A 12412-nucleotide genomic window follows, 5' to 3' on the forward strand; every position below is an offset into this window, starting at 1 on the left:
GGGCAGATCCCTGAAGGAAAATTGGGGACTAGTCCTGAAAAGTGCGGGAAAGGCTACTGCACTGGCAGATAACAGATATCCACTGTAATGTCTGAAGTCTGCTTTTATTATATAAATTGGTACATTTGGTATTATTCGACTGTTGTTTGACCTGTGACAGTTTATCTTTGAACCCAGTAAAACATGAAGACAAAGTAGAGGCATGGCTTTTGAGTCACAAATAGAAATTCAGATCCTAGCTCTATTTTTGTATCCTTATTGTCGAGAAAAAGAGAACCCAGGAACACCCATTTCTCCTGCTTGCATTTTGTCTGGAGAAAAAACACCGATTGGCAGAGAAGAATAAAAATATTAGTTTTAATTTTTTTTTTTTTTTTTTTTTTTATGATAGTCACAGAGAGAGAGAGAGAGAGGCAGAGACACAGGCTGAGGAAGAAGCAGGCTCCATGCACCGGGAGCCTGATGTGGGATTCGATCCCGGGTCTCCAGGATCGCGCCCTGGGCCAAAGGCAGGCGCCAAACCGTTGCGCCACCCAGGGATCCCAAAAATATTAGTTTTAATATTGACAGAAGCTGAAATGGAGGATTTGGTTTTTATGCGACAACAGTGAAGCTCTGCACTCAAACCCAAAACACATCAGTTATTTACCCCACCCAGGTGCTTTGAACAGTAGCAAGTTTTTTTTTAACCTGGGGATCTGCCCCTCCCCTAATAACTCAGACCAGAATGTATGAGTTTTTGCAGAAATCTGGCTCCCAAAAGAAGGCAGAAAGAGGAAGAGATTACATATGTCAGTTGTTCTTGGAAAATCTGCCAGGTAACTTATTTTACCTCAGTGGTAATTCTTGGGATAGGAAGCTACCACTGAGGAAGAGTCCTCTTTTTGGAAGAAACCAGAGACTGATGACATGAATGCCCTCAACACGCAGATTTAGTTAGGAATCTTATTATTTTATCTCTTCAACAAATAACTTATTTTAAGGTTGGTGTGATATTCAGATGCCAGCAAATTTTGAGTGTGGAAACTCAAGGAGATAATCAAATAATCACCCTCTCTAGTCTTTGGAGTTGGGTTATTATAATAATTGATGTGTGAGTAGGAGGGAACCCACTTTGCCTCGGAGATGAATAAAATTGGTAATAATTGGGCAGGCAAGAAGGATTTGTGAAGTGGGAGGAAACAGGCTATGAAAAAAAAATGTCTCCTGGAATCTGTAGCTATCATATCCGTCCGTGCATATTTAACCCCAAGGCAAGGAATTTTTCCTCAGCCACCTGGTATGAATTCAGAGTTTTTAGCCCATTTTCCTATCCACTGGTTCTCACAGTGTGCTCTCTGGACTGATAGCCCCTGTCTCACCTGTAATTTGTTAGAAAAGTAAATGATGGAGCCCATCCTAATCCTCCTGAATCTAAACCCTGGAGATGATTTTGATGCATATTGAAGTATGAGAACCACATACCATGATTTGCAAAATCCTCATAACAATTTAATACATGAAGATTAATTGCACTTGCCAGTATTCTTTTCTAGTTCCCAATCATTGAATATTTTATTAAATATGGGGGAGAGGTATTTGGGGAAGAAGAGAGATTGAATAGGTAAACTAGAGTTTGGGCTTAAGTGCTAATAAATAGGTGTGAGCAGTAGGACTGTATTTTCATCCTCTAAGTTTAGGTATAGTGGCATGATGCCTGTTCCAAAAACTATATGTAGCAGCAAAATGCACACCTTTGGATAAAGCAGAAATTAGAATGAGAAAGAACATTGGGGGGGTAGTGATTATAATTTGTGGAGAAGGCATTGGAAGATCAGAAAGACAGGTTATATAAAAGGGACTTTTTAAAATCTAACTTTTTATTTGAGAGAGAGAGATAGCACGAGTGGGGTGAAAGGCCGTGGGAGTAGCAGATACCTGGATGCCAGACTACAGAATCAGGATCTGGGCTGAAGACGACCACCCAACTGACTGAGCCACATGGGTGCCTAAAAGGAACTTTTCAAAGGAAGAATTAACTCAGTAACTGACTGAAGCTAAAGTGGATGGAATCAAAGATAACTGATGGTTTCAAGCCCAGGTGATGAGAATAATGGTGATTGAGGAAGGGAATTCCCTGTTTAGAGAATAAGATGAATCCAGTGTTGGGCATGTTAACATTGAGGGGATTAAAGGACATAGATGGAGACGAGTTGAACACTCATCTTTAGGTGACTTAGAGTACAAAGAGAACTTGAAAGAACTATAGGGAAAATTAAATTAATGCATCCATTTATTGGTTAAATACCAAATGTCTGCCATGTCCCTGGCATAGTTCTAGATTCCCAGGATATACGAATGGGCAAACCTGACAAATAAGAGAACAGGGTAATTTTAGGTAATACTAAAGGCCAGCAAAGAGAGAGTAATGATAAAGAGGGATAAGGGGTAGAGAATTTCTTGGGATAGCTGGTCTAGGGAAGATCTGAGGTGATACAGGACAGAAATCATGGTGGAAGATAGTTTTAGAAAGCCAAGAGGGTAGTGTTACAGGTGGTCAAGGAGAATTGCAGGCAGGCATATTGTTCATTGTGGTTTTTTGACCTTTGAGGGTCTATATTGTATGAAAGGTTTGGAGACAAGGATCCACGTATTAGAAGGAACGTGGGTTTGGAGACATCCCAGCTCATCCTTTTTTTTTTTTTTTTTTTTTTAAGGCACTTGTAAGCTCCGCAGAAACTCCTCACTTTTTCTAAAGCTTATTCTCAGTAGAGTAAGGAGTAATAACATCTCATGGGATTACATTGTGATTAAATGAGAGAATGAATTTAAAGAAATAGTGCTTGGAATGTAAGTGCTGAGTGATAACTATTAATAACAGTGACACTGAATGGAACATAAAATTGTGAAATTTTATTTTATATATTTTATATTTTATAAAAATGTGAAATGCAGTTTCATTTAATAATGGTAAGATGTAACATCTTGAAATACAATTTTATTTAGGAGTTATACTTTGATCTTTTGTCATGCAAAACACTATAAAGGCAGGAGACTACAGTTAAAAATATTTTTATAGTTAAGTGATGTACTTTGATTAGCTACCAGATGAGACTTAGAAAATATGCTTGTATGCATAATACTATGAGAGGGATTTTACTAACTTTTAAATATTTTCTTACAGATGTGTACATCTCATGATTGATCCGAAGAAACTAGTCATGGGCCAAAAGTCAAGATACTTCTCTGGGAAATGCTGTTGATGCTGCTCTACAAAGTCATACAATGAGTGTTTGGTTTAAGAAAGAATTTCATATTTAAAAGATTTTCATCTTGGAAATACATCAAGTGAAAATTAGAGTCTTTGGGAAACATTTTCCTCTTAATAAATTATACTTGTAATGGGCGACATGGCAAACAACTCACTTGCATATAGTGGAGTAAAAAACTCTTTGAAGGAAGCTAATCATGATGGAGACTTTGGAATCACGCTCGCAGAGCTGCGGGCTCTCATGGAGCTCAGGTCTACAGATGCATTACGAAAAATACAAGAAAGCTATGGAGACGTCTCTGGAATTTGCAGCAGGTTGAAAACATCTCCCAATGAAGGTAGGTTGTGTTATGTTTGTTTTTAGTTCTTTGTTACGGAGAGTACTATAAATTTGGCTCATGAATAAACCATAAACCTGTGTATATTGTCTTGGTTAGTATATGATTATGTCATAATTTTAGTGACATTAAAATGGATTAGCTATCAGATTGGTTCAATTAAAGTAACTTTAGATCAGGAAATAATGTTACAAACTAATACTTATATTTTAGGTTGGTGGGAAGAAATATTTTGTATTGTTGTACATGTTGTTGCTGCTTGTTTACAATAACAAGATTGCTTTTCCACTGGAACTATAGAAGATGGAACCAGGCTAGATAGCCCCCGGGGATTCAGTGGAAATTAAACCCTGCTCACTTATCCTTCATTTTATAAAGTGGTTTGAAATAGTTGTCACAGCCAGTGGCTCAGTAAGTTGTTTTTAACCTAAACTTTAATAATGAGTTCAGAAGGTCCTAAAGCAAATGGAGTAAATTAGATGCCAGTTTTTTTTTATACCTAGCAGACATTTCCTTTGATTAAAACTAATTTTCAGCCTCAGAATTATGTTCAATTTCCCTGTGTTCAAAGAAGTCTTTGGTTTCATAATTCTCAATTTGCAGTAAGTTTCTTTTTGAGGAAAGAAAAAGTCATTATAACTTCATTGCATTATGGTCTTTGAAATGGTTTGAGATAGATGACCTTTTATACATTCATCATGTTGAATAGAAAATTACGGTTAGGAGGTTTCAGAAAGGCTTTTGCAAATTGCAAAGGAGGGAGGAGGATACATGATGATGAATGTTTGGTGATTTTAGTAAGGATGGGAAATCATTACTTTTAAAAGTTAAAGTATATTAGTACATATTCCAAAGCGAGTTCCAGAGAAATTATGCAGAAATGACTTTCTTTCCTTTTTTGTTTTAAGTTTGTTTTTAAGTAATCTCGAACCTACAATCTTGAACCTACAACCCCACGATCAAGAGTCACATTCTCTTCTGACTAAGCCAGCTTGGTGCCCCCAAAAATGTTTTAGCTTTTTTTTTTTGGAACATCTCATGCCATGCCATACTACTTCTGATAAAATTTAAAATAATAACAAAAAGTTATTTCTAAAATTGTTAACAATTTTTAAAATCACATTGAAAATTCTTTAACTTGCTTATATATATATATAATTGTATTTGAATTCTTACTTGTTTTAATGGTAGGCAATTAATTTTTCTAAGGTGGCATGATCTTGAGGAAGCTTGTATCCATATTCACACATGTCCAAAAAGGGCTTCCTTGATCACTTTTGGAGTTTGTTTGTTTGTTTTGTTTTGTTTTGTTTTTTTCTTCCCTGCAAGACCTGTTAAGTCTTCTGTATTTTCTGGATCTTTTCCTTAAGTCAGAACTACTAGAACCATGGACTTCTTAGTTATACCTTAATATGCTGTACTATTTTAAGGTGGTGGGGATCCCTGTTGTTGGTATAAATTCTAGGAATCAGGTACAGACCCATGGACTTTAATAGATAGTAATTTGACAAAATTTGTAGCTTGTTCATTATGCAAACTCATTTTGAAATATTAGCTCACTTTATATCCCTTTTAGAGATTTGTAAACATTGATGCACTGTTCTCAGTTGGTAGACTCATTAAATCAACTATATATATTTTCTACATTTAACCTAAAACCTAATTGTCGGATGTTTTGTGATCACCAAATTGTTAGCAAATGCTACCATTAAAAAGCCCTTGATATAACAACATAGTCGTTCATAGAAAGTGATACTGAACTTCAGCTTCACATCACTTAATTGTACCTCCCTCAACCATGTCTTTGTATTCCTCTGCTACTAACTAGTTAATCAAAATTCTTATCTTCTAATAATTAAACACCCCTCTATGGTCTGTTCTCATTTTTAATAGACCTGATTTTCATTAGTTTGCACTGCAGTTTCTTTTGTGTTGTTATGTTGGGCAATACTCCTTACATTGATTTTGGTTTAATTAATGAAGTTTATTAAGTTAACTAAAAATTTTTGGGTTTACTACAGTAGTTTTAAAATTTGGGATGGTTATGTACCTTTCTTATAACATGATGGAAGCTGTGGATAATAGAAATATTCACTTACCACTCAAAATTTGATGTGCATTGTTGCTGCTTTGTGCTATCAAATAAATGAAATATTTCCCCCTCATTTATTCGTAGAAAATTCTTGCTCATATTTTCCTCATATTGTGAATTTTTGTTAACATTTGTATTAATTTTTGTCTTCACTAGCTATATACAGTAGTTTGTCATTTTGAAATTTTTAAAGATTTTATTAAGAGAGAGAGGCAGAGAGATAGGTAGAGGGAGAAGCAGGCTCCCATAAAGAATATGAAAAAGTCATTTTAAGCATTATATTTGCGTTTACAGTTGTAAGATTAAATAAAAACAGCCACAGCCTTCTAGGAATATTGTTACCCAAGGAATAGCTTTAGTATTTTGTTTTGTTTTTTTTAAGATTTTACTTATTTATTCATGAGAGGCACAGAGAGAGGCAGAGACATAGGCAGAGGGAGAAGCAGGCCCCTTGCAGGAAGCTTGATGGGGGACTCGATCCCTGGACCCAGGATCACGACCTGAGCTAGAGGCAGTAGATCAACTGCTCAGCTGCCCAGGCATCCCAGAATAGCTTTAGTTTAATTTAGAAATAATTTATTCAGAAAGCTAATGAACATTTCGTTGCTGATCAACTAGGCAAATGATAATAAATAAATCCTTATCTGAGATAATCAGCTAGGAATTTGTATGCCCAAGAAAATAATCCAGACAATAAGTACTCTTTTGTTAGTATAACCTGTTTATAGTCAAGGAAAATGAGATTAAATGATTCTCTAAAGAACGTAAATATTGATGAGGTAAAACTGAAGTTTATCTGTTTCTTTAATTCTTTCATTCATTCATTCATTGAGACAGAGTCGAAAGACCTAGGTTGTTAATTGCCATATGTTGTATATACCTTCTAAAAAAGGAGTTAGTGTTGGTGATTTTAATTGTTAAGTGAATAATTAAATTACATCCCAATTTCAACAGTGTTCATACGATGTAAGACTATGTGCACCTTAGAATTGCTGGGATATCCTGTCAGTTTAGTGGTGGGTACTTTCTCGGCTGAGTATATACATTCGTGAGTAAAACAATCCCTGACTTATTTTTACAAGGTGGAGACGGATTTACAGGACAACTAAATGAAATGTGTAGTATATTAGTGTTGTGTACTTAAGAGAAAAATGAGTGGAAAAGGAAAATCTGAAATATTGGGAATGAGGCTATTAGATTGCCATGAAGTCTAGAGGAAGAACAACCTAAGACCTTTCTTAAGAGCACCTGGAACAAAAATAAGCTAACATAATAGGTAACACTTCTTGTGTCAGATTGGTTGTTGCTGGCACTTACAAATGTTAACTCCTTTTATCCTCACAACAACCTTCCCCTTTTTTGCAGCCAAGGAATCCACAACACAAAAAGGGTTAATCGGCTTACCCAAAGTCTCACAGCTCTTAAGTGCCGGAGTAGGGATTCAAACCTTCACATTCTAGCTACAGAGAACATGCTTTTAACCCCCATGTTGCACTGCCTGTTAACAAAAGTTCAGTTCATGCAACTGAGAATATGGAAAGAGAGGTACCTGTGTTCTGTCTTCTCAGATAGTATTGCTTGTTGGCAGGAATTTCATGGTGAAAAGAAATGTTGATCTATTAGTCTTTTTAAAACATGCCCTTGGGGATCCCTGGGTGGCTCAGCAGTTTAGCTCCTACCTTTGGCCCTGGAGCACTCCAGGCATGGAGCCTGCTTCTCCCTCTGCCTGTGTCTCTGCCTCTCTCTCCCTGTCTATCATGAATAAATAAATAAAATCTTTAAAAAAATAAAATAGAAAATAAAACATGCCCTGTTTGGGAAATGGTATTTGTGAGCTTCCCCATTTGACCTGCTAATTCACTGCCTGTCTTCCAGCAGAGTAGCCCTTTAACTGGATTTGAAGGGTACTTTATATGTCCTGATCAGTAGAAGTATTTTGAGCCAGATACGATTTTCATATTAAAAACTTATCCATCTTTACTCTTAAAAGAATTGGAAGTATAAATTTTGAGGTTAACTGAAATCAAGACATCATTTCATGTTTCATCTTTATCTATTAGAGCAAGCACCTATCTTAGAATCCTCAGAATATGATAGTTTTATGACAGAATTACTTACTTGCAACATCCTAAATGAATGCAATTATCCCTGTGGTTCCCCCCCCCCCCCATTATCTTCATTGTTTTCCTATATTGACTTCCTTATTCATTCCTATCATAAATCCTATTTCTTGATTCTTTTATTTCTAAACTAGCTTTTGGTCAGTATCTATATTTTATATTGGTTGGTAGAAAAGACTGTCTAATAATGAGATTTCTAGAATGCACATCTCTATATTGTCCTGTTTATCATTCAGTAGTAATGCACGAAATAAAGAATGACAACGAATGCATGCCAATTGAAGACAGGTACCGAGTGATATTCTGTAAGAGTGTGGATGGCTTCATGGTCTTGTAAAGGGGCAGGAAAATAAGTAAGACTCTAGGCTTTTTTTTTTTTTTTTTTTATTCATGATAGTCACAGAGAGAGAGAGAGAGAGGCAGAGACACAGGCGGAGGGAGAAGCAGGCTCCATGCACCGGGAGCCCGACGTGGGATTCGATCCCGGGTCTCCAGGATCGCGCCCTGGGCCAAAGACAGGCGCCAAACCGCTGCGCCACCCAGGGATCCCCAAGACTCTAGGCTTTTAAGTGGTAGTTGCTAAAATTAGGTGTAAGAGGAAAAAAAGCAAAGGGAATAAGAAAAGGAAACTGGTAGAAAGAAACAAAAGAGTTATGTAGTAGGAAGCAGGGTAAAGTCAACAGTAATTGTCCCTGGCTGACTAATGTCTCCATAATGTTTCAGATGGCAGTTTATATTTGCACTCCTCGAAGTAAGACTGTTAGTAATGGTGTGCTTTAACCAGGTCTTCATGATGTAATATAATAAAACTAACATTCACAGGGAAATAAATTTTAACTGTTAAAAAAAAAAAAAGTCAGCCCTTTGCCTGGCATGAATCATTGTTGACTTATATAGCCTACCACAAGAATCCTCTGATGCCCGGATGGGTATGCTTGGTTATACAGGTTGGCACAGCGCTTTCAGGCACTCAGCAAGGAATCCCATCGCAATGATATGCAGCCATGTATATTTTAATATTTGTATAGAGTTACCAACGAGAATCTTTTGTTGAGAATCCTGCATGACCTTGTCCTAGAGATTTATTGCTGCTGTAATAGAGAATTATACACTTAATTTAATACCTGTTCAGGTTACTAGTTTTCATTGCTTATAAAATTTTTGAAGATAGTTGCAACACTACTTCTTCTAACTTTGTTGTTTACATATTATTTCTTAAACTTGTACCTGATGATAGAGTCTGAAGTAGCATAGCATTTAGAGTTTTTTCCTTTTTTTTTTTTTTTTCAAATTTTATTTATTTACTCATGAGAGACACACAGAGAGAGGCAGAGACATAGGCAGAGGGAGAATCAGGCTCCCCCAGGGAACCTGATGTGGGACTTGATCCCAGGACCCTGGGATCATGCCCTGAGCTGGAGACAGACGCTCAAACATTGAGCCACCCAGGAGCACTGTACCTTAGAGTTTTTAGTTTGTTTTTTAAATACAATAGATATATTTCCTTTTTATTTTATTGTTATTATTTATTTATTTATTTATTTATTTATTTATTTATTTATTTATTTTTAAAGATCTTATTTATTCATGAGAGAGGCAGAGGGAGAAGCAGGTTCCCCATGGGGAGCCTGATGTGGGACTCGATCCCAGGACCCCCAGGATCATGACCTGAGGCAAAGGCAGATGCTCAACCACTGAACCACCCAGGTGCCCCCATTTCCTTTTTTTTTTTTTTTAGTTTATTTTAGTAATCTCTATACTCAAAGTGGGGTTCAAACTCATGACCCCAGGATCAAGAGTTGCATACTCTTCTGACTGAGCCCGCCAAGCCACCTGTATGTTCCCTTTTAAACTGTTCTGTTTTTCCCTATCTCCCTGTGTGTTGCCTGTCACTTTCCTACTTAAAGCTGGCAGTGGTTTTTCATTAGCCTTAAAATGAAATTCTGACCTCTCACTTAGGTTAACAAATCTTCTGGGGATCTCATCCCTGCTTGCATCTCTTGTTTCTTCTTTCCCACTCTTCTCTTCAGTGTTTGAAGCATAGCAGGATTTTCAGTTTTCTTAAATATGATTGTGCCAAGGTCACTCTTGTTTTGAGTCTCTTATTATCTCTTCATCTAAGGTACTGTACTTCATCCTTCCTATGACTCTGTATCTCTTAATCACTTTTTTTAAAATTAGGAACAAAGGTGCAGAGTAGCCGAGTGGGGTTCTTGGTGCTCCACTTATTTATTTTTATTTATTATAATTTTTTTAAGTAGCTCTGCACCCAGTGTGGGGCTTGAACTCATGACCATGAAATCGAGTCTCATGCTCTACCAACTGAGCCAACCAGGCACCCTATCTCATAATCATTCTTAAGATCTCAAGTTAGATACCTTAGAATTTCCTCATCTACTCCCATCTCCCAAATTTTGGATTCCAGTTCCATTTGTATATTCTCATAATATCTCATCACCCCCATCATAATACTTAACACACCGAGCCATGATTAACTGGTTACTTGTCAGCTTGCCCCACTAAACTATGAGTTTCTTGAGGGCAAGGGCCAGAGAAAGGCACACTGACTCATTTCCCTTTGTATGCTTACTTAGTGCCCATCACAGCTCCTGAGCCATGGAAATGAATGTGAAAGTTTGACTTTAGACCAGTGGTTCATAAATTGGGTTGTGGGGGGAATCTCCTTTGAAATTGAGACTATAGTTTTTTTCCCAAGAAGAATGCATATAAATATAAATTTTCACATGCTTTCTAGGTCTACAAGTTTTCCTGAAGCCTTCATTGAGAGAAGTCAGAGTGGCTGCTACCACCACCTCTCTCTCTCTCTCTCTCTCTCTCTCTCTCTCTCTCTCTCACACACACACACACACACACACACGCAGACATATGTACGGAACTGGATAAGGCTGTAGTATTTGCTGTGTAGTAGCCATGATTTTCAGTTGAGCTCTCCTGCTTCCAACATTCCAGTATTTTCCCCTCTTCATTTCCCAAATTGAGACATTATTTTATTAGTCACAGCAGTTGTGCTGCGTTTTCTTAGAAAACGTCAAGCTATTGATAAAATTTTGAATTTTATGTCTTTTTCAAATATTATAGACAATACTCTTGAGCCATTATCTATTCATAGAATGAAAATAGGCTCCCTGACTATTTTCCCCCCTTATTTAGCACAATGGTGAATCCAGACCCCAAAAGCACATAATGCCAGCCCTATAAATAAATGGTAATTTAGTTAAACAAAGATAAGTCTATTTGAGAGTAGCAGGGGAATTGCAACTCAGAACAAGCAAACTATAGGAAACCATCGGACAAGTCTGAGGAGGCAGAGTAGGGGAGGGTAGCGTTATTAAGTTCTGGGAGAAAATTGAGGATTGTTTTAAACATAACTTCATCAGAGAAGAACAGGAGTTCGAGGTTGTGGTGGTTTCTCACTGGCTGCAAGTGGTGGACAGTTTGTTGTTACTGAGGCATGTGGAAATCTTCCTCCTTCCTGCTGGTCATGTAAGTTGAGAAGAGTGCTACGTGCAGGAGAACTCTCCCTTCATGGCTTCCGGACGACATTTTAAATTAGATTTCCTTGATTCATTTTCATGTTTCCCGCATTTGATTAAGATCTTTCTCAGAAAGCATCACTGATTAAGTATCAAGTTGTTCTTCTTGATTGCAGTATTTCTGTCTATTTGTGTCTTTTGGTGCTTGGAAGAATCTTTCCCAGGAGTCATGTCCCATATAGGGATGGGCGAATGGGGACTTCAGTAGCGAGTGGAAACCATGGAGGCCACGTTTGAGTAACAGGGAAGATAGAAGGAGAGGCTCTCAGGCATTTCCCATTCATAAATTCATATCTTGTCAAGTTTGTAAACATTGGATCATCTCAAAGCCTTGTGCTAGCATTCTTTTTGCCACATTATTTTCATGGCCTTCAGAAATAGCAGGAAAGGCTGAACTCAGAAACTTCTCATTTGTCATTGTCTCATATATTTCTCATTGTCGCCAGAGCTTGGAAATCTCCTTTGGTCCTGCTGTCGCCACCAAATCTCCTAGTGCTGACTAGGAAATTCCAGGTTGGCTGGTCATCTTGCTTTTTAAGCCAAGTGGGTTGCTCAATGATCTTATGTAACTGAGTTTTAACTTCCCCAGAAGTGATAATCCAGGTGCAGCAGGTGGTATTGGCCACAGAGCAGACCCCTCCTTGCTCAGCTAAAAGATAATCAAAGACTGTCCTATTTATTATCAACTTTATCCAGAGACTCTAAGGTTCTTTTTTGAGAAGCTATTTTCTTGGCTACTGATTCTGCAATATCTCCAAGAGTTACAGAGAGATTTCTAATCATATTGTTTACATTTACTCCTAACCAGGCAACTATGGCCTTACTAAAGGAAATGAATTCTGAATTCTGAATCCTGAATCCTGAAAGCCTCCTACTAGGTCCTTTCTAACTTGATGGTGTAAATACTGGGAATTTGATCAAAGAAGATGCCTTGGTTGGTTTGTGGAAAATTAGGAGCATGGTCAGATAACTTAAGAGGACTTCACCTTGCTATGCACCAGTTATTGAAGCATTTATAGGCCCAGAGAGAATGATAACCAGCACAGACCACTCTCATG

General features: G+C 37.4%; 1 protein-coding gene across 7 annotated transcripts in view; it reads left to right on the forward strand.

Annotated features, from left to right (window-relative positions):
• ATP2B1 (ATPase plasma membrane Ca2+ transporting 1) overlaps positions 1 to 12412 on the forward strand; it is a 128493-nt gene that overhangs the window by 53112 nt on the left and 62969 nt on the right. For all 7 annotated transcript variants that reach the window (XR_005985183.1, XR_005985184.1, XM_041738069.1 and 4 more), the window contains exon 2: positions 3164 to 3588. Coding sequence is in view for 5 of the 7 variants with exons in the window: in XM_041738069.1 (XP_041594003.1) it covers positions 3381 to 3588 (208 nt within the window). In the remaining 2 variants the exon portion in view is untranslated. The remainder of the gene's footprint in view (positions 1 to 3163; positions 3589 to 12412) is intronic.

Source organism: Vulpes lagopus, chromosome 23, assembly GCF_018345385.1.
Source record: "Vulpes lagopus strain Blue_001 chromosome 23, ASM1834538v1, whole genome shotgun sequence".
Classification (NCBI taxonomy): Eukaryota; Metazoa; Chordata; class Mammalia; order Carnivora; family Canidae; genus Vulpes; species Vulpes lagopus.